We start from the raw sequence: 25,684 nt of genomic DNA, 5'->3' as shown, positions 1-25,684 counted from the left end.
TTTCTTCGATTTTAGTATACAATCGTTTCGATTTGCTTGTAAAATAGTAGTTGCTGAAGACAACTTGACGTTTAGCTACGCTCCTGAAGCCAGACGACATTTTCGGAGGCTAAACGGTTGGTCCGCCGTTTCTCTGCGCAAAAGCGATCGTTTATTGTGTCGCGAGAAAACTGTCTGTGCAGGTTTACGTCAGTTTGCCCGTAACTTCTTTTCGATGTGATAAACTGAGAGCAATTTTCATCGGACAATAGTGAAATCGAACGAGACGTTTCAGTGTTAAAATTTATTAACCGTACGGACGGACTCGGGACATCGTGCTATGAAGTTTTGGGTGGGCTACTTTTCTTTCGCTCGGATACAATTTATGTTGTATTTGAAATAAATTTCATTGACAGAATCTCGTGTTTTCCTTTGGCTCGAGTGTCTCCGTAAAAGGCAGTCCACTTAGCTTTTGTGTTGTCGTGAAAAAGTGCACGGACAGAAGTAACATTATGCGATCGATAATTCACCGAGGATTTTGGAATACGCTTCGATGATCCGATCAGGCTACTTGTGACTCGGTGATACGTTCTCACTTGTCAGTGAAATGTTTGAAAAGTGATATTCAGAGTCTTCCGAGACTCATGTACGAACGAATAGTGACAAGAACGAACTATATACTCTTCGGTGTGTGTACAAGCAATGTCAGAAACATTGTCGTCGTTTTGGACAAATACGTTCTCGCGTCTTCCGCCCGTGCACGGTTGGAGCAACGCTATTGATAAATCGCATTTCATTTAATGAAAACACAAGTTTAACGTAGCAACGTTCCGTGGGGAAAATGTGCATTTTAATATCGACAGCGGCCATTTTGAATTTATGACTGCTCCGAACTACGGCGATTATCAAGCTCGTTTTGTAACACCAAAATTGGACTTTCTTCGACGCCTTCTCCGACTATAAAGGCGTGCGAAACTAATTTGACATGTCAACCGAAGATACTTGCAATTTTCCGTTTTCAACGTGCAATTTTGACAAGTGTTATGAAAAGCATTCCCATTCGTCTTATATTCATTATACGTTTTAACACTGTTACAATTTTCGCACAGATTGAATGATTCGAAACTCTTTCCTTTTTATTTTACATGCTCGCTCGAAATTGAAGAGACTACATAAGTTGCAAATTAAGTACCTTTTATGTTATTGAAAATATTATTGAAAATATTATTGAAAATACAACAAACAATTCCAAGTTACGAACGTATCGATAATAAGACGACGTGTCGCCAGAGTATTTTCATTGTTTTCGCATTTCTTCCTCGATAAATGTATAACACGAATACAGAATAAGTAGTTTGCGATCACCGATTCAGCAAATATAATGTGTATTTCGACTCGATGGAATGTAGAACGTGCTTTATCGACAGCTGTGGCCGAAAGCTGACAAGCGGATCGAAAATAACCTCAACAACCAGAGATTAGTGGTATCAAAACACGAAAACGGATCGAATTGGACTTGTACGTATAAAAACGGAAACTTGCAAGCGAATTAAAGATATACATAGATAATTAAAAGAGAAGAATCGTATGAATACAATAGTTACTTCGATTGATCGACAGTTACGACAGTAGATGCTGGACGGTGCCATTTTTGTCACCTTCGCAGCGCGCGTGGTACGCGCGTAAAGTCGAGCACATTGAAAAGGTCTTCGATTATATCTTCTAATTTCTATAAAAACTCTTGTTGGTGTTTACACGTGTATGGTTCCTTGACACGTACCGATATATTTGGAATTCACGATCCGTTTTTAACCTAATGCGATATCGATACAATGAAAAATGCTTTCGTCCACGCGCACGTGATAGTATAATGGTTAGACAAACTAAAATGAAATCGACGAATTTTACGTGATGATCAATCAACATCATCTAAGATCGATCGGAACGGGTCGTTAGACCTTGAAACACCAAAGAAAAACGATGAACAAGCTATGAGTACAGCAGACACAACGCTGTCAATTTCGACCAAAATGGCCCCAGGGCCGGAACATCGTCAAGAACCGGTAGCACCCGATAAAGCTGCTGAAACCAATCGTAGTGAAATCTCGAACGAAAGAGATACAGAAAATTTAGTCGTAAGCGTGGAGACTATTAGTAACCAGAGTTCAAGTGCAGAGAGTGCTTTGACGAACACTGATACTAATTTAGATCCTACGAGCCAAAGTGCACCGACTTCTGTCACCTCTGATAATAAACAGGTGAGTTAAAAGTTTTGTAGTCATAGTAGATACTTGGTATTTATCTGAATTTAAAAGCAGACATAATATAAGCAAAAAGTTATTCTATGCGTGTACATCGACAACAGAGATTAATTTATATATATTATGATAAGTCCAGACACAAGAGAACAGTTGTACACTGTACATATGTTAATATTAATCCTTTATGTTCTCTTACGATAAATAAGATGTTAGATACACTAGTATGTTTTTCATTCTACTGTTATTAGCCACATTTAGAAATTGCAAATTGAAAAAGGAACTATTGCAGTTATTTTATTAATCAAAAGTAATGTAATATGTGAAATAGGTATCAATTACTGTTAATAGATTCTTATAAGTATTCATACATTTTAAATGACAGACAGAAAATCAGAAATAAGGAACACATGCAAAAATGCACGCATTGTATCTCTTGGCTTCCTTATGTTGGAGACACTAGCTTGTTACAATTGACTCTTTAGTGTATGGTCTTTCTGATAATGTAAATTAGTGGTTAAATGAGGAGCCTCTATTGCTGAAGAATATTAGTTTAGGTCTTCGTTATATAATTATGTACTACTTCTTTTTAGTAATACTAACACCTAACTAAAATAGCTTACAACACTGTTCTGCAAGGCCATCTTTAGAGTTCTAAGTTACAATTTATTTATCATACTATCCTATCTGGTGAAGTGGTGGGGCTATCACAAATGATCTCACTGATTTCAATGTCCTTGAACTATGTCAGAGAGTAAACAAAAAAATATTTATTCGCGGAGCATGTATTCGTTATTCGTTATTAGATTAAAATACGAATACTTAAACTGAATAAAGTATTTTACATTTATTCAGCTATCAAATATGAAATGCTAATATATTCTGCATTCGCTAACCGCACAATTACGAGAGTCAAATAAAAATGTATTTTGTTGTTGCACATTCAACGAATACAACAAGCGGACGCTTTTAAATACTCGACTACGAACAGAGTACAAATTAATAAAATATTTCGTGATTTTCTAAAATACATTTCGTTCATCCCTGGACACAAGACTTCCGATTGGGACCTCAGCTACCAATCGAGAGTTCAACGTCGTACCTTCGTAGGCGTGGTTTTATATTATAATTTAAATTTCGAATACATCTTGAAAATTAAGATTAAGCAACAATTAATTTTAATTCTAGAACAGTAAGTGATCTTCCTCCATCGACAATTAAAATCATTGAAATCGATGAGGTCGTGATGTAGTAAATAATTATCAAAGAAGTTATGTTTCTACGGATTTAAAATTTTGTTAATATAATCGCGATAGTTGGATCTCATTTTAGCTTTGATAATATTTTCGAATTCAGTAGAGCTTATTCGGCGCAAAATTTGATAGCTTGCATTCGCATATTTTCACGATCGAGGGCCTGACAAAATTGGGTGTTATTCGAATAAATATTTATCTAGACAAAATACTTTCGTTCGAATAATGTGTGTAGTTTGTTGCGACACTTGTCTTATTTTCGTGGGGAATATTCTTTATTTGTATGGTATTTGTCTTGTTTATATTTAAACACTTGAATTACAGAATAAGACCAAAGAATAATTCAATTGTTCGATCGAATAAATAATGTAAATAAGTCGCTGGTTACACATCAACTTTGTACGTTGCCTATTGTTCGAATGAAATGTTGGCAACAAGGTAGATTGACAAAGGATACCGAATTCGGGCATCGAGAGGCCCCCTGCTTGTTACGATCCTGGAATGGCCGTGCTCTCAGTGTAATGGCGGCGGCCATGCTGAGAAGAGCGCGCCGCGCCCGCTCGTCATAATAGCATTTAAATCGGCAGCATATTCTTGACACTGCCGATATTATTTCTTCTGAACAGTGATATCATATCGTCGACTACGTTTCTCGTGTACTCAAATGCGCAAAATCTCTACGTAACGGTGCTATACTGCAGGACTGCAGTTCGACGGAGCAGAGACGACTGCAGCCGACCCAGGTGCCCTCTAAAAATATAAATTCCGTGCCGGCACTGCCCAGCAGATTTTTCCTTCGTCTGTAAGTCACCCCGGTATCTCCTCGTGTCTCAATTAGCTAATCGCGACCCCCTATCGATCTCTGGACAAGCCCAAACTCATTCCTGGTGTGTGTCCTATTTTAATTTACAAGCGTAGGTAAACTCGCTTATTGGCTATCCTTTTCGCATTTCCAAGGACTTACTTGCGAGTATTCATTAACAGTGTTCTTTCCAAATCTTCAAAAACGATTGGTCTGTATTGTTCGTGCGATATGTTATTTTTTCTTTTCTTTCTTTTGCCTCTCTCCTTTTTTTCGAGGCATGTTACTTAACACCGTGAAAAGATTGATAATTTCTTTTTTTTTTTTCTTTCTTTCTTATTCAGAAGAACGATAACAGTTTATCGTTAACCTAAGTACGAAAATGTACAGACTGCTTCATTTGTACGTACGACGATTCACGGTCAATAAGTTCGGAAAGGTTTTGTTATCTCCATAAAAATGGTGTATTCTGGGAGCAATCGTAATCGCGTTTAGCTTTCACACGTCGCTTCGAATAAAGTTCGTTAACAAAATGCTTTGTTTCGGCGACGTTTGTGTACTGTTTTAAATGAAAAAAGGAGCAAAAGTCCGTGGCAGTCAATTATTTTCTTTTTTTGCCACGGGCAGCCATTCCGATAAAAATGTTTTGCTTCGAATGAAGCTAATCAGGTTACCGTGCGACAGAGTTAGTCAAATTATCACGAAAATAAATGACACGATCTATATGGTTTCTTCTACGGTATTTCCTACTTTGTTTATAACCTACGGGCAAAGATATCACTTTCGTAACAGTATTTATGCAGTATTTTGTAAGTAGATGGAATTAAAACCTATGAACCAATCATTTTTACTGTTATGTAAACAGCTATATACATTCTGATGTAGTAATGTTACATGTCATTCCTACAGATTAATTGCAGGTAAATAATAACGAAATTAAGAATATACGCATTTTTCTTAGTGATAAACATACTTTGCAATTATGTCTACAATGATAAAATTTATATATCGTTAACATATGTTAATAATAATATGTATATATGTATACATGTGTATGAAGTATTAATCTTGACAGCTTTACATATCATTTATATCCATATACTTTTTTTTTTCTATGTGATTTCTATATTTCTACGCAAAATCCAATAAGTGAAACCTTAAATTCTCTCTCTAAATCTATCTATATCCGTGCTTATCTGCATTGTGGACTAGTTCATACTATGGTGTACAGTATGTGCAATAATATAATAATGTTACAAAACAAAATTTATCTTTTGGTGTTAACTTAATATGGATCTAATCATTATATGTCATCAGTTTATATTACTAAGCATTAAAAAGGTTCATGTACTTTATGCTATTGCTTGTGAATGATTCTAAGGATACGAAGAATAATATAATATAAATATAATCAACTGTACCAGAAGTAATCTAAAAGATTAATGTATACATGTCCCAAATCCCCTTTTCTTTGTTAGCACATCTTGAAGTGTGTTTCCACATATGGTTTACTCGTAAAGTTCAGATCGATCCCTTGGCATACTTTCCATATTTGAATCTAGATTGCAAAACATGTTCCTCTACCATGTACAGGTTACAAACAAAGTGTTTGCAAACATATCATTTAACATAAGTTTTATGCTATATAATGGATTTAAACTGAATTTGAAAGAACATTTTATGCTCTGTATGCATATTCTATAGATTATTCTTTTTTATAATCGACCAACATGCATTTTATGTAGAGATATTCAGTATTGTCGATTCAGTGTATGCTTACATAATAGTTCTTGTTCAATAAGAACACACCCTTGTTCTATAGTCGTATATGTTTTGAAAAGAGAGATGCTTATAACAGTGTTTAATACATTTGTTTTCCAGCTCAAATTATAATATGAACAAAGTTTCAACTTTTCCATTTTTTATGATTTTCAGGAAGAACCAGCTACTTTGTCCACATTAAATGAGGGTGAATTACGTGCACTGTTAGATGAAGCTATAACATATAAGTGTCCCAAAGATCGCGAAGGAAAATCCAGTCTTTTTAAAGTAAGCTTGCTGGTCTTTCTGTTTCCAACCATTATATTTTTTCGTAACAGTAATTTTATAATATTTATTTCAGGAACTTCTGCAGGAAGCAGAAGCCGACGAGACCGAAGAAGGACGTAGGATAATAACTAATTCACGCTGTCTACCTGGATCAAATCGTAGAAGACATAAAAGAGACTCTGTATCCGAAAGACTTACACACGGAGGATCATTACAAAATTTGGCCCAACCGATTGCTTCAGAATTTGATAGTAGTTTTGCTTATTTGACATCTGGTTCGAGCCATACTTACGGAGGAAGTAGAAGAAAAAATAAAAAATATACAGGACCCAGTGTATCTGCTAGGCAAAGAGAAGGCGGTTCGTTACCTTCGAACGTAAATGCATCCCACAGTCTTGCTTCGTTGGCTAATTTAGACTTATTGTTTGATAAAAAGGTATGTATTAAAAAAATTTTAATTTTAATTAATTTGACCGATATTAAATTTTAATTAAATACATATTTTGTCGGTACATGAAGAAGGGTTTCTGCGAGGAAAGGACAGTATACGACTGGACCAATAAAGAAAAATCCAAATCTTTAGACAAACCATCGTACAGTAGCACAAAGAAGGACGAGAAGGAGAAAGATAAGAAAGACACAAAAAAAGATTTTTGCGAATCTGAACTGGAAGTACGTGAGAAAAGAAATAACAAAGGAAAATACGGGACAAATGAAATGCTCGAGTCAGATAATCCGCCACCAGAGTATAAGTCAGATTACATGGTGATTGATTTAGGCGATGCTGAGGTAAATTAACGTTACGCGTAAACATATAATCCAAGAATTGTTGATATTTCTTTTTGGTTATTTATTTAGGTGGGTACTATCAGCGAAAGGAATGTGGGATCCATAATAAGTGGGGTTCAAAGACCTCACTCTTTGGATACAGAAGATGATGAAGGAACTGAAATGAAAATTATTGAACCGCGTAGACCTCAATATACATCACGTACTACTTTCGATATAGCTCAAACTCCCGTGGATACTACTATAGATTTTTCTCTTCGAGAACACAGTGGGAAACAAGATAAATCAAAAATATCTGTCAATGGTACAGAGGTAACTGGAGCCCTCTCTTTTCAAACTTTTAATAGTGTGAAATGTGGTATTGGTGGAACCTCGAACAGTTCTAGTGCTAGTCAGGGTAAAGTAGTTCCAAGTTTATGCTCCATGATGTCTGCGTCCTTGCAAACCCAGAATATCACAATGGGTAGGTCAAATATCAAAATTATCGAATATAATTCATTTGTCATGCAGCTATTGCGATACAGCGAGTCTTCCACTTACGCGATTAATTCGTTCCAAAGTTTTCTGCGTAAATTAAACAATGTTAAATGGATCCGTATATACTTCTTTATGTAAAGCAAAATTGGAGGAAAAAAACATTAATATGTTAATTAATATTTATACATGCGTACAAAATATATATATGTAGAGACTCGAATGGGGGACACATCCGCGTAACTCAAGGACTTACTGTATCAAAGTATATTACCAAAAACAATGCAAATATTAAAATAAAAATAACGGTTACGGTCGTGTGAGAATTTTATTTCAATCGAAGAACATATTTACTCCTTTAACTGAATAGTCATTTTTACATTTCGCCTTTATACACGGGATCTCTTGCAATGAATGGTATTACAGAAAGAAGCGATACTACATATAAAAAATGCCACTTATTGTGAGACACCTTGTATACTACAAACTTCATTTTTATATCCAGTTAAAATGTATGGATTTTGCACAGAAGGTTCCAGGTATACAGCACACACTACAGCATCTGGAGAGAAGAAGTCCTTGGATGAAAATGGAAATGCAGTGCAAAATTACAACGGAGAACGCAAAAAACCTCGAAGAAAACATACCCAAGAACCCAATGTTATTGTTTACAAATCCGAGACTATCGAAGGTCATCGCAACGAAGATAACATTGAGAATTTAATTAACTTCATCGAAAACAAAGAATCTAAAAGTAAAAAAGGAAAACCGGGTAATCCTGTGAGAGTAAAAACTAGTTCTGGAACGAAACCGAGGAGTAGAGAAAAAGATACTAAAAAAGAACAGCTGCCTGCCAAGTTACAGAAGTCCAATTCACTCGAAGAAATATCCAAGACCAAGTTGGAAGACCTAACAACAGAAAAAAGTGTCAGTTCTAGCGGTGCCAGTAGTTTGTCGAGTCAACATGGTAAGTAATTTTAATATCGACAGATTTGGATAACATTCTTAGATTATTAAACATTCTATTATCGCTTCGATAGGTACAATTAACGTTGCTTTACGTCGCGCGAAACAAAGAAGTACGGGGGACACAGCTATCGATAGTCGTGGTGATAGACGATCCTGGGGAACGGAAGAAGGTCAGTCTATATATTGCAATGATACTGGAGATGATTATGCTAGTCGACGAAACTCCAATAAAAAAATCAATCCAGAGTCCGAACACGAAACAGAATTTCTGGTAGTTACGAAAAAGAAAAAGAGTAAAAAGCAAAGAAGAAGTTCTAGCGGTAGCAGAGCACAAAATCTGACAACATCCGGGTCTTACCTCCAGAACTCGAGAGGATTCTCTAACGAATATAGAACGCCTCTTTCTCCTGAACTTAGACGAAAATCGGCAAGCAGTATGCCGCCAAGGTAATTACTACGATTACTTTTTTTTAATTATTAATTGTATTAAATAATTTAAAATAATTATTGGTTACAGCGACAAATCGGATAGCAGTGACTCGGACTCTGTCCATTCGTTGCCGGTCACATCGAACACGTCCAAACACAACTTATCGAAAATAGCTACCTCATCGGGCGGAACGCCGCAGGCAAGTTACGCAGACATAGCTCGCATGGCGACTATCAACATGACACCCAGCGCGGTATTAAATATGTCTTCGATCGTTCCGAGTATGCTGAACACATCTACGTGGCCTAGTGTGCCACCGAAGACGCCCTCGGAACCAGACAAAGTTCCTCAGGATTACTATCCCAGTTTAGACGAATTACAACACACAGACAGAAAAGCGAAGCAACACAACTTCACTCACACGAATCACATATTGAACCTCAGTTTCGATAAGCCACCTTCGCCGACATTGTCGTCGAAGATGAAGAATTCAACGGAAAGGAAGAAGGCGGAAGCTCAAAAGGAAGCTATCAATAAAAATATCCAAGTTATTAAATACGTTCAAGACATTGAGAAAATGCATCAAAGTTTAATGCAGCAGGAACAAAAACACGCGAATTCTATTAATCACAGCGCGAATTCAAACGAGACTTCAGTGACGAATCCCGCGCCATCAAAGCTCTGTAATACAGTGACAAATTGTACTCTTGATTCTGATAATAACAATCCCAACTCCAGTGTCGTTAACAGTAAAGATTCGGTTGCAAATATAAAGTGTAACAATCCTCGAACACGTCGGGGATACGTTCAAAGCAATCAAAATGTACAAAACGAAGTGTCGAACGAAGGTCAGCATTTCAAGAAAACCGGATATTTATCTCACGATGAAAACACTAAAAAATTGCCTAATACAGAAGGTCCCACCGGCGCGGATTCCGAAAATAAAAATAATCCAGTAACAAGATCGTGCGACGACATCGAGGCACAAAAAGTCAACGTTCAGAGTAATCCAAAGTTGCCGCAAGAAAATCAAAATGTCGATTCGGATGTTACTAAATTAGTTAAGAGTGAGAAACCAGCGAAAACTGTGAAAGAACAAGACGCGAACTCTAAGCACGAGCTAGTTAAATCGGGAAATACGTATTCTGTGAACGTGAAACAAGATCCACAAGAAGATATCGAGTGTAAGAAACCGAAACAGCAAAGTACAGCTTCGGACAAAGATCAGTCTCAAAAAACGGAGCTCCAGGCGTCTAACAAACAAAAATCTTCAAGACCCGCAGTCATATTGTTAGATGAGACTTCATCTGACGTCACCAAGAACAATGACTTACCGACAGAACTTAGGTTCGGTTTCGAGATCAATGAACAACTTTTATTATCCGAAGATTCTGCCACCGAAGAGACTTCAACTGCCAGTTCTGTGTTTCCTTCTGTAGTTCCTTCGCTCATAAACAAACCACCGTCGAATTTCGACAGATATCCACCAATATTCGAAAAACACATGAGATGTGATAAATTTACGCCTAATTTCATGCAACCACCAAATACTCATGTGACCCAACAACCTATGCACCCTGTGATGGTGCAACGGTTACCATGCATGGGTTATCCACCAAGATTTCCTCCACCCACGTGTCTGCCGCCACCACCCACGCCACCACCAGGAATCATGGAAAAATACCATCAACCCAAAGAAGATTTTTCTATGCTCTACGTGGCTCCTGAGGAAGACGTTAACATCCAAACATACAATCACGATAAAATCGTCTCGTTCGTCGGCTTGGGTAAGTGAATTTTTATTCTAGAATTTTATAATTTTTGTTTAACACGATACGAACTAATTGTTAGCAAAAATTTCTTTGAGAATAAGTCGGTCCAAGCAAGCGTCTAATTTTATTTTACGATATACAAATAGTATTAAAAAAATGCGAAATTGGTCATATTTACGATTTGATTACGAGAAATTCAAATGTCTCGTTCTCTTTTGTTTGTTAACATAGCATGGGACGCTGTTATGAGGGAGATGCCAGTTACCGCGAGTGGCCGTATACAGTTCTACAGTGGTCAGTGAAACGGGCACTAAAAGGATGGGGTAAATAACACAACAATGTTTTTGTATCGCAAGATTGCATCTATCACGAGTTATCCGTTATAAAATACAAACAGCTAGAAGAGTCTGTTTACTAATGCAAAACTGAATGAGTATCTGAACGCAAACGAAATGGTCGAACTTTTATTACCGATCATAATAAAAACAAACTGTACTAATTCTCGAGTCAAATCATCAGTGATAATTCTGTAGAGCCACGCGGCGTAAAGTGTACCTCTGAAGATAATGTATATAAAATTCAATCACCAGAAAAAGACGAAACTTATTGTATGTCCCATTGTTGTACATACTCTAAAAGTTACAAATACCTTTGAAAAGGTCGTAACAACATCAAAGTTTCAGTATTGTCATTCGATACAATATTTGACTGAATATTACGAACTAGTAACACACGAAACGTATTTCCCCTTCTTTGAAAAAACGAAAACAAATTTTCTTGTAAAAAACAAAAAAAAAACGAAAAAAATGCGAAAGTCGTATATCTGCAAAACGCCTCGTATACATTTTGGAAAATGTTTTTCGAATCGATACGGAGGTATGCAATTTCGAAAAGAAAAAAAATACAAAAACTATCGAAGGAGGTTTAAAGTAACTTAAAAAAAAAAAAAAACAAAAAAAAACAAGATTGCCATGAAGCAGATTTTTCAAGAACTGCATGTGCTGTGACAGTGGTTTATGCTGATGCCTTTAAAATAACAGAATACACCTTAGACCATTGTAATAAAGTCTACGAATAGTTGAATGAAGCCTGTTACGTTAACTATGCCAAATTGAGATCGTCCGTCAAAAATATTGCTAAACTATTAATAAACTTGAAATGTTGCGAGCCGAGATGATCTTAAACGATACCTTGAAAACAAGGATTGTTGCAACAGTCAGTGAGTCTTCATCGAAACTGTAAGAAGGTCAAAATGAAAATAGTGGTTGCTAGGTTAAACGTACTTTATTCGAGACAGCATAAAGAAACGTAAAGAAAGCTATAAGGATGTGCGAAGTGTAACAAAACAAAAAAAAATGGTGAATGTAAGTGTGACATTGAACACGTGTAAAATATTAAAAAAAAAAAAATAGTGTGATTGACTTATGACTTTATGGAGTGGTTATTTCTTCCAGCTGCGACAGATAATAGTTTAAGAGATTTAAGGAACAAAAAAAAAAAGAAAGAAAGAATCATAAACTGATTTTTTGCAAATGTTGCGCTCAAGGTCATAAACTGAATGGATACAGTGAGAAAGAGTGCGAATGTGTCGAAAAACGCTAAATTTTTACACAGACTCGCTTATTTAATGAATAATTAATTATTAATTATTGGTAATGATAATTATAATAAAAATACTTGCTTGTGATCATAAAGTATGATAGTGTGAATGCATGTAGTTCGTGTAGAAACTCTTCTACTAGCCGATGTCCAAATTTGTTTTTGAACTTCTATTTAAATTTGTCGGAATCATTAGCGGAATTGTGTTATCTTCTGAATTCAAACGAACGAGAATGTAAGTAATACAGTTTGCCGGTTGGTATCGTTCTATAATAAGAAAAAGAAAAAAAAAAGAAGGAAACTTATACGAGTAGAGAATCAAAAAAGGAAACAGACTTAGCATGATTCCTTTCGCGATGATTCTATTTGTTAACATAGGATGTAACATTCGTTAACATATTTTATTTTTCGATAGGCGAACAAAATAATGAAACAAAGATTAAATTTACATGGTAGTTTTCAATTCAAACACAAATCTCACGCATCTTTGAGCAAAGGTATAAATGAGAAAGTGTGTGAAAACTTATCGCCTTTGATGGTAACTAGAATAACAGATTACCGCAGATAAGTTTCGTATAAATGAATGAAAGTGTATTTGTCTATTTAGATTATTATTATTATTATTCTTAATGAGAAATTAATCGTTATTAACAAATTAAGATTGGCGATTTTTGTTATTGCTCTTTTTTTTTCAAAAAATATCCAAATTATGTATCGAGAAGAAACGAATGAACTCTGTTGATATTTTTTCTTTTCCTCCAGTAATAAGTAAATGGTACAGCTGGGGGTACAGCTTTCAGATGAGTAATTAAGATATTTAATGTGTAGAAAGGAAAAACATCAATGCATACCGGAATATATCTCGAAGAGAACGTCATTCCATGTCCTAAATAAAATATATTTTCAATAACGTGACTGAACATAATCACCATCTTCATTCGTGTTTGTATTTTAAAAACGATTAAGTACAACGGTTACTACAAATACTATAACATACGGCATTATTATATAAAGTTCATTTTTACAGCAATTTTTTTTTGTACATTATTCATTTTACACAATGTGTTCTATCTGTATATGTATGATATACATACTTTTAAACTATAGTATTAAAAATTCCTTCGTAATTTATGAGCATTTCTCTAACTGTAGACGAGTATAACGATTAATTCATTTTTAATCGCAAGACCTTGTATTATATCACCCATGTGATAAGTAACGATGATTTTTATCTTTCTCGTGAGTGGATGACATTTCTTCGAGGTATCTTCACTCGATATGCAAACAAACTATTCAGAAGTCAGGTGCTCCATCGCCTTAAATTAATAAAATGCAGTGTCAGCCTGTGGTGCCATTGACTGGTTCAAATGGCCAATTACTAAGATTTTGCAGAGAGTAACACAGAGAAGGTCTTGAAGAAAATAGAACTATAAATTGTGTATTATAGCAAGCGTCGAGTGGCAGCTATGCTGAAACGATATCATATATTCGAAAATACACGATTTAAACGTTTTTCTTAACGAATATCAAGGGAAAAATATGAAAAAAAAAAAAAACTATACACCTTAAACGTGCAAGGCGATAACATATTATACATGTTTTTTTCTGAATTTGTAACAGCGAAATTAATAGTAATCGACAAATTCGGAAGCATATATTGTAACGAAATACCAATCCTTCTGTTTTCATTTCAAAAGCGTTTTAAACGTGAATAAAGAAACACGCTTATTTTGTTCAACGGCAGGCTATTTGCATTTATCTATGAACCCTTCGTAGCCTGTATTGTAACATAAAACGTACGTTTCTCGTAAAGGGCACAACAAATAAAATCCTAATTGGATGCATTGAATTTTGTCACATCGGTAATGAAACAAAAGCGCAACGTTCCTGCTCTATCGATCGACTTGATAACAGATTCGATCGAACTATTGAAATGTCGCTGATGTAAATTAATTTACAAACAAGAAACAGCCAAAAAAAAAAAAAAAGAAATCATTAACACAACATTGACACAAGAACAAATCCAACGCAACATATCGACAGCGACTGTACACGAGACAAATGCACGAAGGATTTTTCTAATTTCATCGTTAACCCTGGGTTGCTTTACGATCTCGGCGATACCGCCTATGTAATTCGCTTAAACCATTGCAAAGAACCGAGACAATTGTGCTTGTTATGTAATTATCGTAATCGTGACGAGTTATGTAAACGTTTTTGAAGGTCGGTTAAATTTTGTTCATTTCCGAAGCTGGATCTGGGAGTTCCTCATCCAGCTGACGAGATATTTCAGAAATGTTTACGTATATTCGTCAACGATCGCTCGGACTAAGGCCCGATTAATCGGCGTGTTGATAGTGTTCAAAAAGCGCAAAAAAAATAAAAAAAAAAGTAAAAAAAAGCGAGAAACGAAGGGTAATAACAAGTTGAGAGAAAGAGAGAGAGAGAGAGAGAAAGTGTCCGACGATCTCAGTGTTAGCCTTGTATCACTGTACAATTTGTTATTCAATGTAAGACAGTTTTTCTGTGCTGTATATACATATATTAATAACTATTATTAATTAATTATTAACAATTACAATGAAGCTATTCGATTAACTATTATTGTACCGCTATTATTACTAAATAACAATTATACGGAGGAAAGCAGAAGCTATCGCGAGTGATTGTGCGTGTAAAAAGATGACAAAAAAGTACCAGAATATTTTGCGTGTATGATAAAGGCTGTGCTGCCCAGCTGAAAGCAAAACAAGCAGAAAAAAAAAATGAACAACGGAGAGAATGTTGTTGCCAACGTTTAGTATGTTGCCAAAGTTTTCCCCCTGTTTGTGGGTATTAAAAGAAAAACACATGTGTAAAGTAATATTCGAGTTCCTTTTTATTTTTGCTTTTTGTCGTGAAATTGACTGAACGTCAATTAAGTATTCCGTAAAAATGGAATTGATAGTGATTTTCGAAAATAAGTTTATTATTTATGTATATTTTCTTTAATTTTGTTTAGTTTTAATTGAAGTATCGTATTCGATTATCGATGAATGTCAGTAAGTAGATTTAACAAACATGAAATCAGCATTGTGATAACATGCGAACGATAACCGTTGTTTTCGATGAGTTAAAATGCATGAAAAATACCTTCGAATATTACTTGCATACTGTTACTCGCCGGTGATACGTATTCAGACGATAAATCGTTACAGCATACGTATGTTTCTAGCGCGGAGATGGCCAAAATTCTTATCTAGATAAAAGAAATAACGAATAAAAGATAAACAACTTTCGATGCGTTACTTGTTTAATAAAAGCTACAGTTTGAATTATAAGATTGGATTGTGTTTCGTGTTGGACGAATAAACGCTTATCCGTACAAGTGTTCAGTAGAATAAACGTTTACATCCATCGTTTGTTATTCGAATAAAATTCTGCCCATCTCTCTTGAAGCGTAAAAAAAAAATAACGAGGAAACTATAAAGAGGAGAACACAGAAACCCCGATTTATTCTCAGGATGCGTAGACACAGCAGCCATCGCTTACTATTTTGTTACTAAATAATGCTGAGAACCTCAGATTCACGCAAAGCTATATATCATGGACCATGGATGTAAAGAATGATTGCCATGGGAATGTGTAAAAGAAGAAACGAGAGAGGGATGTTAAAGAGTAACAGAGCGTGTGCGAGAGGAGAGAGTGAAGAGAGTGCGAGGAACGCCGATTTTTGATGGTTCTTCAACAAGCGAAAAAGTGTAATGCCCTCCCCTCGAAATAATTGTAAAATGCCTCGAAAACGGAGCGTATTGTGTCGCCATTTGGCCTTCATGCTGTTCTATCTGCGATTTCATACAAGCTTTGCGCACGATACTGTGATATAAGTCGCTCTATTTCTTCGTGTTTCTTTTTTTTTTTTCCCTTTTCTTTCTTTCTTTGGAATTGCGTGCGTGTAGAGTGAGAGTGAGACACACAACACACATACACAACAAATAGTAGAAGTTCGAACGAGAAACTTTTCTGCGAGTGTCGAACTTCATCGTTGTAACGCGAGAAGCGACGAGATAAAATGCGAATTACCGTCTCCTACGTTTAATTTTTAAACGATTAAAACGCTAGTAACGCGGTGCGTTTGCTCGCTGCCGCAGAGGCTAAATATGTGAATAAAAAAAAAAAAAAAAAAGATGTAGAATTTCAACAGCAGGTGCGTCGAGAATACACGAAATACACGTAATAATAACGAGAATCATGAGAAAAATGAAACCGACCGATTTTCCATTTTCTTGCATGTTGTATCTAATTTTATATATGTATACTTGTTATAATGTTTTCTGTTGCTATTGCGAGTCGTTTTCTTTCTTGCAGAGCTTTCTTTCTTCCTTTCTGTACGTTCGGTGTCCTGTATAGTCGTGAAATCTCTTATCAGAGGAGGGTCAGAGGTGACGAATTTATTGTTGGTGTGCACGAACAAGTATTTGAAAAGAAAAATAATGTTAGAAAATTGGCCAATCGTTATTGTGCAAATGCTCGTTATTTAACTTTATTCTTTGTTTGAGCCAGTATTTTCCAAAGTAAGGAATCGCGACTCTTAGAACAACGCTTTCAAAGGATCCATTTCTTGGAAGTAGCACTTTCACATTTAACTATCCTTTGATTAATCAATTGATTCCAAAGATTAAAAGAACGACAGAAAAAGCATCGATAAAGCGTGCAACATTCCTTTGTATCATTTTTAAGGAAGGTACTCGTATCTTCCTCAACAATACGGAAAACGAATTTATACCTGAATTTGTCTCATACTTGCAGAAAATATTTTGTTCTTAACCGTTAACGAACTTTGCCAATTTTTATGTGTGTATTATATGTATGTGTGTATGTATGTATGCGGGGAAAATAGAAAATCTTAAGCAAGCAGCGTTATTAGGACAGAATACAGCATAGAAAGGGGGAGAAAGGTGCAGATGGTGATGCGAACGCGCATAAAAGATATGCGACAGGAAAATTACGTTTAAGCTGATAAGTATGCACGTTGCCATTTGTTATTGCTGGTTATTATTATTATTTTATTTGTCTTTCAGTTGGTGTTAAACATTTTTTCTCTTTATTTTTTTTTTCGTTTATTCTGTTTAGTTTCTAAGATATACGCTGTACACCAGCCGTACACACATACATTGGCATTTCGTTCTTCACGTCTTTTTAATTGCAAAGCCGTATTAAAAGGCGTTTTGTGATCGACCATCGGCATTAATCGTCTCGTTTCTTTTTTTATTATTATCACTTATTATCATTATTATTATCGCTATTATTATTATTATTATTATTACTACTACTTGTATTGTTATTACTGGTTTTTCTTTCATCCGTGCAAATTATGTGCACCATTCGATCTCACCGGAACTGTGCGCTTGTCGAGTTCATGTTGCGGTACGTCTTGTTTCTTGTTTCATTCACGATGTAACACTATCTGCGTTTCTTTACATTGGTTGCGCCCACTATGCACTGAATGCAACTTCCTCGGTTCGTTGGCGGTATTATTATATTGTTAAAAAAGTAAAACAAAAAAAAAAGAAGTTCGAGAACTTGTATTTATTGCACTGAGTACGACCAATGAGGGTATTAGAAGTATACACTGACGAGTGTTTCTCCTGCGATAAACAATTTTTTTTTTAGCTACCTGCGTAACGATTAATTCACGGTAATTTTGTTGATTGTCAAATATTAGCATTAGAACAATGTTTCTATTATTTATACAGCAAACGTTCATAGTGTATTTTCAAATTCGTGCATTTCGTCTGAAAATACTTGAATAACGGAAAACACCCTGCTCTCACCACCCCTTCCCTTGGAATCACAAATCATCCACGTGTATTTTATTTCACCGATTATCATCCCGGAGACGAGGAATGCCGAAATACAACGCAACCACAGATGATGCATCGTCTCGACAGAACTATTTTTATAGTTAGTAGAAATACGATTCTGCGGGTTGAGTATTGATTTTATAAACGCGAATAGCGTAGTTGGAATTACCGTGTTTCCTACGAGTTATCAGTTACGTCGGTCAAGCAATATATCAGTGTTGCTTCTTTGTTTTTGTAAAATAGAGACAATAAAGGATATCATTACAGAAAAAAAAACAACCAAAATGGCCGAAGTAACTCTCATAAAACTGGGTAACATGTGTTTGAACTGTTTTTTAAAATATTTGTGTTTGTTACAGGAAAGCGAAGAGGAGCCGAAGAAAACAAAAAATGTCAATATAGGATTTATTTATTTTTTTATTTTTAAGTACCGCAAAGGGTTAATAAAAGATCGACATTTTTTTTGCAATATGCGTACGTTACGCAATTCAATAGAGTTACTGTTAAAACCGATATCGATAACTTTTGACTGATAAATGAAGCAATTTCAAGTGGAGTAACAACATTGATAAGAACTCAATTTTCTTTATTAAGTTCCTTCTTCGTATTGGAAATAATGGTGCGTTGTTAATCAAAAGAATGATATCGATCGAATTATCAGTATCACTTTGAATTGGAACCATAGATCATTATACTGAAAAGAGAAGAATGAGAAGAAAAGTAACGAAGTTTATGAAGGCAGATTATGTGAATCACAGAAAGGGGCTCAAATTTTAGTATCTAAAAGAAAACAATGAAAGATCAGTAATGAAATTTTTTCATCTGGTACTAACTCGAGAGATAAATACGAAAATTTCGTAAAAGGAATTTTTTTCTTAAAAAGGATGTAGAAATAAGGACATACAAATCAATAGAAATTTCCGAATGTATTCAATCAAGAAATTTAAATTGTCTAATAATATCACCTTTAAAACAAGTGATATATTTGAGAGTATTTTTACAGAATTTTCTCCATTACACCATCATTGGTAAGAAAACTATACAATACCCATTATATCCATTACAGATAAGTCAAAAGACCTAAAAGATGTGTTTATATGTAAACTTTATCATATTAAAATTTGTTACACTATTCAAAATAATTTTTGTAGTTGAACATATATAACTTACTTGGAATTTAATTGATCACCTGGAATGTAGAATGGATTACACACAGCATTAGAATATGCAGCGTGCAATCTCTTAAAGGTCTGCGAAACAAAACATACTTTGTTATATTAGTAAATGGCATATTATTTCCAAAAGCATTACCATTTTCACATCATTGTCTCTCATTGATAGATTTGATGATTGCAGTACTATAATAAACTTGATTTTTGTATTTGTGGCATACCCATATCTAGAATTGAAAAACAAAACTATTCATATTATTTCTTAATAACAAAATATAATAGTATATGTTTAGCATACATTTTATATTCTTCTGTAGCATATAACAACCCTAAATACAAATCACGTATATCAATTGCTGTTTTATTTCCAACATTCAACTTCTCTTCTATAATATCTATTGATGTGTGGACCTTGCAATGAAATTGTAATGCCATGGATTCATCTGCACATTTAATATATTTTGGAGAATTCTGAGAATAAATGTTTCATTTGTTAAACAATTTTGGACTATTACATTTTGGGCTTTTGTGATTACAATCCACAATGCAAATGTTATTCGTTGAACTAACCTCAAAACAGTGAAAAATGTATTATACTTACATCTTTACCGATTACAGCAACGCAAACTGCCATGATTATAGATCCTATACTGTTGCACTATTAGAATCCATAACAATTTCTAACAGATGAATTAAATAATCTCGATTTACTTAAAAACTATCGGATTTATAAATACTCTTTGGACATACAGGTTGTAATGTCACTTTTGACAACCATACTGATAAAGTAATCAATGCAAACCTAAGATTTGATTTTACTATAAAAATATACATTTATTTATAGGAATGGTACATATACAAAAATATTTAACGATATTATTATATATCGAATACACATTAATCAACATTGATAAAAATATTGATTTTTGTGACTATAAACCAGATATAAGAAACATACTTTAGGAAGTACTTTAATTTTAAACAATAAACGTAAGATAAATCTTTTTTCTACGTGTAAAAGTACATATAAAGCAATATAAAGCTTAGTTCATTGTACAGTTATTTAGGTATTATTGTTGTATCTTTTTTTTAACGTTCTATATTTACGTAACATATACAATGCTTCCAGTTCTTTAATGACAAAATTACCACGAGCCAACATTTGATCAATCTTCTCAGGATCACGTTCTTCTTTATTCTTTTCGAAAGCTTTCTTCAAATTACGTCTGAAAAAGTCATAACCTCCTGGATAGTCTCGACCCATGTACAAGAGCTAGAAGCATCAGATGATAATACAAAATATAAAGTTTGACTTCACAATAATAGAATAAATAATGGTTTTATTTTTCGAAACATAACGCGATCAATGAGTCACTTCAAAACAATATGTCTATGTCACAGTGAATAACACCACATCACAAACTGAAGTAAATTTGCAATAATTCATTACCGTCTTGTACAAATTAACAACTTTAGAGCGTTGGGACATTGATCAGATCAATATTTTATGTCGATTGATATTTATATAAACAACGTCAGTGTCGAACGTATTAAAGTTATTTTACCAGATAACATATTATGTTACCAACATAAAATTCGTGTACATTGGGGGAACGATTTCAATTGTGTTTTTTTTATTGTTCGTTACTAATACATAATAATTAGATAAAGTTAAATACAATCTCGTTACTTTTGGCATATTTGCAGTCCACGTGGTGGACGTTATCAACCAATCGCATGATAAGTCTCCTTCTCTACAAGTTGAATTGTCTAAAATATTTCTGTATTTCTGCAACAAAATTGTCATTTAGAGTTATATGAACCTGACGATCTATTTATACAGATCATTATTGATTGTTTGAAGACTTGAGATCATTTTCAGAAAGAAAATAGAGATCACTCCATTTTACCCAATCAAAGGACGTTGCAGAAAATGGTGGCAACTTCGACTTTTGATAATAAAACTTAATGTTTTTTCTTTTTATTTATTAGTTCTATTAATCACTTATGGTTCTGACATAACCTGTATTTCCACTGCATTGTATTCGATCTTTAGAAGCAACGTATTAATACGTCAATTTATTGAATGTTATCACGAGAATAATATTGTGTTAAAAATGATAAAAAGTAGATAGCATCGAACAAAATTTCTTTGCGACAGTAACCCGATTATCTGACTCCCATTTGTAGATCTCTGATACAGATTTAATATTTAATAGATGTGTAAGTACGCATCTGGTTTTTTATGATATAATTAATTAATTATTTTACTTCCGTTTGTTTTATCAATTAATTAAAAAAGACGATTGTAAGAGAAGTAAAAGATAGGAGGACAAAGATAAATAATACACTTCTACACATTTTTTTTAATAAGACAAAACATTATTATTCTTCGTAATCTTAGGAAATATATAGAAAAAATATTAACTCTGATTGCGGATTGATGTGATTTTTAATTACTTTTACAATGACTTTCTAATTCATTCTATGTTGATAGACAACAAATTGGATGATCAATTTAAATGACTAGTACTACATAATTATCGTGGTAAGCGCATATTTATCGAGTGACTAACGTCACTATCAAGTCAAAAAACATTGTTGCACTTTACCCAGTGATGTAACAAAAGACGTTTAACATAAAAAGACAGCCATAAAATCAGTTAATTTTTAGTTACTATTTCAGCTACACATCGTCGCGAATCAATGGCTGCACATTGGTTTTATTTGTTATTAAATAAAATTTTGCCCACTTCTGTACCCTACCATAAACTTTAGTATACGAGCCCCAGAATTGCTGATTACGATACTGAATTCCTCCCATCCTAGCATGCGATGTTCTTATCTGATGACGATAGTATATATAACGTGCATTTGTTGAGAGCCAGTCGCTCTGTGATTCATGTTATTCCGTCGGGCTTTGTTTGTGTTTACGTTTGATACTTCGACTTTGAAGTGATAGGAATGTGAAAAATTGTTCAATAGAAACATTTCACCGTTGGGGGATATTCCTTTCAACGTTCGACATTTGAGTCTTTTAGACTCAATCTTTGAAAACCTAAAACAGCTGAAAAAGCTGTGGTCTAAATAAGGTAGTCACGGTAAGTACATAGAAAGTGTCTAATGTTCCTTTCCAAACCTTTTTCATTGTGTTCCATGCATATTACCCAGTGCTATAATTCAATGTATTACTATTTCCAATTCATCAATCAATGACACCAGTTAACTAGGGTCATAATGTTATCAAAGACATAAGGAGTAAGTGTCTAAGCTAACATTCAATGCTGGTATTGTTTATGTTACAGAAACATAAGGATGTATATTTTTACGAGCACTTTTGCTTTAATAGTATTAGGTATGATCACATTCCTTAATATATTTTTTATGATAAATAAGTTTTTGCCTTTTAACAGATATCCATATTGAGAAACAAAATTAGTTTTACTTGTAGAGATATGCACTAATATTTTTATGACCTCAGTCATAAATCTTTAAAGTTATAATAGATATCTGTAATAGGAGACAAAATTGCTGTTTTACTTGCAGAGATAATATTAATATATGCATTTTTATGACTTGTGCTTTTTTTAGGTCTCTCTTGCATTGAGGCTGTACAGTCTCCGACTTTTAGCAATGCTTATACGGTTAAAGGAACTTTATATATCCCATATGCTGAAATTCGTGAACCATTCTATGCATGGTTTGATGGTACAAGTGGATCCAGCAGAATTGATTACTATGGAGGTAATTTAAATTGATCTTTTCTTTTTTTAAATGCTTATATTTCTGGATAAAAAGTTAAATTACATTTTACTTAAGTAGGAATGGTGAAGACTTTCCAATTATCTCATAAGGGAAAATATGGAAGCAGTATAAAGCTTGCTCCAATCACCACAGAGTCTATTACCAATCAAGAAACATGTCTGCAAGTAAATGGCACTAGTGAAATGAAGATTGATACTCAGGCCATTGTTCCAGACACAACTGGAATGGAGGTGAAAGAGCATTTCCACATTTTCCTGTTATAAAGATCACCCTTTATATTTCTAATTGAATTTTACTATAGAGTTTGTTAACATTTATTTAGTGCATTGGAGAGGAAATAGTCAATGGACAACTGTGTGAAAAGTGGAGGCTGGAGCAAGAGATTAATGGAAAAGTAAACAAGTATACTCTTTGGATAAGATACAAGGTAAAGATTATTAAATTTCGTCTATCTGAATCTGCGTCTAATATAAGCATGTCTTTAATCATTTTACAATTAATTATAGAAATCTCCACGTGTACCTATGCTGAAAGAAGCAATTCCCGTGAAATACGAAATGAGAGGATTTAACAGTCTCTTGGGTTCTCACTACGATCATTACTACTTGAATTACGATTGGTACTCTTCCGAGACACCCAGTTCCGATGTTTTCGAAATTGGAGAAAGTACATATGATTTATTATATTCCTTAATGTAAAATTGATGTGGACATTTACTCATTATAAAACATGCATTTAAATAGACTTGACATGCGGCAGTTTCCCTGGCCCCGGAGACAGGCACGTATACACGTTCAATCCTATGCGTGAATTCATTCACAATTACGATGCGCATGTAGACGATGCCTTTGATACTTTCAAGAAGACTCACAATAAGGAATATACGAATGAGATAGAGCATTCGAAGCGTAAAGAAGTATTCAGACAAAATTTAAGGTATGCGTTAAATTCGCGTATAATTTCGATTTCTCGATTAATGTTATACTAAATATTTACAGATTTATTCATTCAACCAATCGAGCTAACAAGGGTTATCAATTAGATGTCAATCATTTGGTGGATCGTACCGATTTAGAATTAAAGGCCTTACGCGGTAAACAATACACTAAAGGTTACAATGGTGGACAAGCTTTCCCTTATGATGTCGATAAACTACAGGCAGATATTCCAGACTCTTTAGATTGGAGACTCTTTGGTGCTGTTACCCCTGTTAAAGGTTTGCGATAAAGTTGATTTACAGATGGTAACGACAACGATTATTGCAAACTAGTAAGAAATTCTTTGAACTATATAGATCAATCCGTGTGTGGATCCTGTTGGAGTTTTGGAACGACTGGCGCCGTCGAAGGTGCATATTACATGAAATATGGTAAACAAGTGCGTTTATCTCAACAGGTAAGACATTGAATTGTAATAAATATTTTATACAAATTCGATGTACTTTATTACTTTATCGTGCAATTATAGGCTCTTGTCGATTGCTCGTGGGGTTTCGGAAATAATGGCTGTGATGGCGGTGAGGATTACCGTGCATACAAGTGGATCATGAAACATGGTGGTCTGCCCACTGAAGACGATTATGGCAATTACCTTGGACAAGTAAGTGATTCATAAATTACCATGAAAGGTTTGTTGACATGATTAATTGAGATATAAATGAGTTTTTATATGTTTCTTCGTAGGATGGTTATTGTCATATAAACAACGTGACAAAGACGGCCAAAATCACGGGCTTTGTGAACGTTACGCCAAACAATCCTAAAGCCTTGAAGTATGCCATTGCAAACCATGGACCAGTTTCTGTTGCAATCGACGCTTCTCATAAAACATTTTCTTTCTATTCTCACGGAGTATATTACGATTCAGCTTGTGGTGAGCACACGCAACGCCTTTCTTTATTATTGCTTCTAATAAACTTTCTATTAAGGCAAATAATATTTTGTATACAGGCAGTACAGAGGAATCTTTGGATCATGCCGTGTTGGCTGTCGGTTACGGTAAACTTGATGGAAAGGATTATTGGTTAGTTAAAAATTCATGGTCCAACTACTGGGGTAACGATGGATACATCCTTATGTCGCAAGAAAAGAATAATTGCGGAGTGATGACAGCTCCAACATACGTTACTATGTGAGAAAGAACTAATTAATACGGTTGTATATTCTCTTTTTAATGTTTAATGCCTAGTTGTATCAAAATATGCCACAGAACATAAAAAAAATATAAATAAAATAATTTTTTAAATAAACAGTGTGTGTTAAGTGTAAACATAATAATACGCGAAAAGTGTGATTTCTGTTTGTTTGGAATGTGCACAAATCTGCGTTGTTTAAACATAAACAAAATGGTTTTTATTGAAAATCCGTAGCAGCTGAAAGCAAGTTTTCTTGTATTACCAAGAACATTCTTACAACAAAGAACGCACAGAAACGATATTTTTTTTATATAGAAATTCAGTAGACTATTAAGAACGAATTACGTAATAGTAAAAATTTGCTAGTTCGCAAAGCAATGCCGTTTACTCGGTACA

The 25,684-nt window shown here is 34.4% G+C and overlaps 3 protein-coding genes across 6 annotated transcripts; 2 read left to right on the top strand and 1 right to left on the bottom strand.

The window, feature by feature from the left end:
- The first annotated feature begins 1,966 nt into the window (after window positions 1-1,966).
- Window positions 1,967-12,286, top strand: LOC128878375 (putative uncharacterized protein DDB_G0277255). 2 transcript variants are annotated; one of them, XM_054126528.1, is made up of 9 exons: window positions 1,967-2,237; window positions 6,228-6,341; window positions 6,415-6,777; window positions 6,861-7,130; window positions 7,200-7,593; window positions 8,137-8,571; window positions 8,645-9,020; window positions 9,091-10,790; window positions 11,007-12,286. In XM_054126528.1, the coding sequence occupies exons 1-9, from the start codon at window positions 1,971-1,973 to the stop codon at window positions 11,075-11,077; spliced, it is 3,990 nt and encodes a 1,329-aa protein (XP_053982503.1). In that variant the 5' UTR covers window positions 1,967-1,970; the 3' UTR covers window positions 11,078-12,286. The 2 variants fall into 2 exon arrangements, with proteins under 2 accessions (XP_053982503.1, XP_053982495.1); XM_054126520.1 differs by having other exon boundaries at window positions 8,134-8,571.
- Window positions 12,287-17,447: 5,161 nt separating this feature from the next.
- LOC128878443 (trafficking protein particle complex subunit 2-like protein) lies at window positions 17,448-21,449 on the bottom strand. 3 transcript variants are annotated; one of them, XM_054126662.1, is made up of 8 exons: window positions 21,300-21,441; window positions 20,840-21,178; window positions 20,539-20,662; window positions 19,991-20,034; window positions 19,688-19,860; window positions 19,529-19,616; window positions 19,388-19,467; window positions 17,448-19,297 (listed from the first exon to the last, which is right to left on the bottom strand). In XM_054126662.1, the coding sequence occupies exons 2-8, from the start codon at window positions 20,876-20,878 to the stop codon at window positions 19,255-19,257; spliced, it is 591 nt and encodes a 196-aa protein (XP_053982637.1). In that variant the 5' UTR covers window positions 20,879-21,178; window positions 21,300-21,441; the 3' UTR covers window positions 17,448-19,254. The 3 variants fall into 3 exon arrangements, 1 of the variants encoding a protein (XP_053982637.1); XR_008457404.1 differs by lacking the exons at window positions 17,448-19,297; window positions 19,688-19,860 and having other exon boundaries at window positions 19,413-19,467; window positions 19,991-20,662; window positions 21,300-21,449; XR_008457405.1 differs by lacking the exons at window positions 17,448-19,297; window positions 19,688-19,860; window positions 21,300-21,441 and having other exon boundaries at window positions 19,413-19,467; window positions 19,991-20,662; window positions 20,840-21,222.
- Window positions 21,450-22,265: 816 nt separating this feature from the next.
- On the top strand, window positions 22,266-25,402 carry LOC128873980 (digestive cysteine proteinase 1). Its single transcript, XM_054118153.1, has 12 exons — window positions 22,266-22,490; window positions 22,695-22,744; window positions 22,981-23,133; window positions 23,212-23,384; window positions 23,477-23,581; window positions 23,661-23,820; window positions 23,898-24,090; window positions 24,153-24,370; window positions 24,449-24,549; window positions 24,622-24,753; window positions 24,837-25,026; window positions 25,104-25,402. The coding sequence occupies exons 2-12, from the start codon at window positions 22,705-22,707 to the stop codon at window positions 25,286-25,288; spliced, it is 1,650 nt and encodes a 549-aa protein (XP_053974128.1). The 5' UTR covers window positions 22,266-22,490; window positions 22,695-22,704; the 3' UTR covers window positions 25,289-25,402.
- The last annotated feature ends 282 nt before the right edge of the window (window positions 25,403-25,684 follow it).

This window comes from Hylaeus volcanicus, chromosome 1 (genome assembly GCF_026283585.1).
Source record: "Hylaeus volcanicus isolate JK05 chromosome 1, UHH_iyHylVolc1.0_haploid, whole genome shotgun sequence".
NCBI lineage: Eukaryota > Metazoa > Arthropoda > Insecta > Hymenoptera > Colletidae > Hylaeus > Hylaeus volcanicus.
Note: the sequence above shows the minus strand (reverse complement) of the source record. Positions and strands in the feature narration are given on the sequence as shown.

Bases quoted from the DNA above. Each gene is read 5' to 3' on its own strand.
- LOC128878375 (XM_054126520.1), top strand. From the start codon at position 1,971: ATGAGTACAGCAGACACAACGCTGTCAATTTCGACCAAAATGGCCCCA. The intron at 2,238-6,227 runs GTGAGTTAAAAG...TATGATTTTCAG, and splicing joins TCACCTCTGATAATAAACAG to GAAGAACCAGCTACTTTGTC. The intron at 7,131-7,199 runs GTAAATTAACGT...TTATTTATTTAG, and splicing joins TTGATTTAGGCGATGCTGAG to GTGGGTACTATCAGCGAAAG.
- LOC128878443 (XM_054126662.1), bottom strand. From the start codon at position 20,878: ATGTCCCAACGCTCTAAAGTTGTTAATTTGTACAAGACG. The intron at 20,663-20,839 runs GTAATGAATTAT...TGATGCTTCTAG, and splicing joins TTGTTAATTTGTACAAGACG to CTCTTGTACATGGGTCGAGA. The intron at 19,617-19,687 runs GTATGCTAAACA...TTTCAATTCTAG, and splicing joins GCTACAGAAGAATATAAAAT to ATATGGGTATGCCACAAATA.
- LOC128873980 (XM_054118153.1), top strand. From the start codon at position 22,705: ATGTATATTTTTACGAGCACTTTTGCTTTAATAGTATTAG. The intron at 22,745-22,980 runs GTATGATCACAT...TGCTTTTTTTAG, and splicing joins TTTTGCTTTAATAGTATTAG to GTCTCTCTTGCATTGAGGCT. The intron at 25,027-25,103 runs GTGAGCACACGC...TTTTGTATACAG, and splicing joins ATATTACGATTCAGCTTGTG to GCAGTACAGAGGAATCTTTG.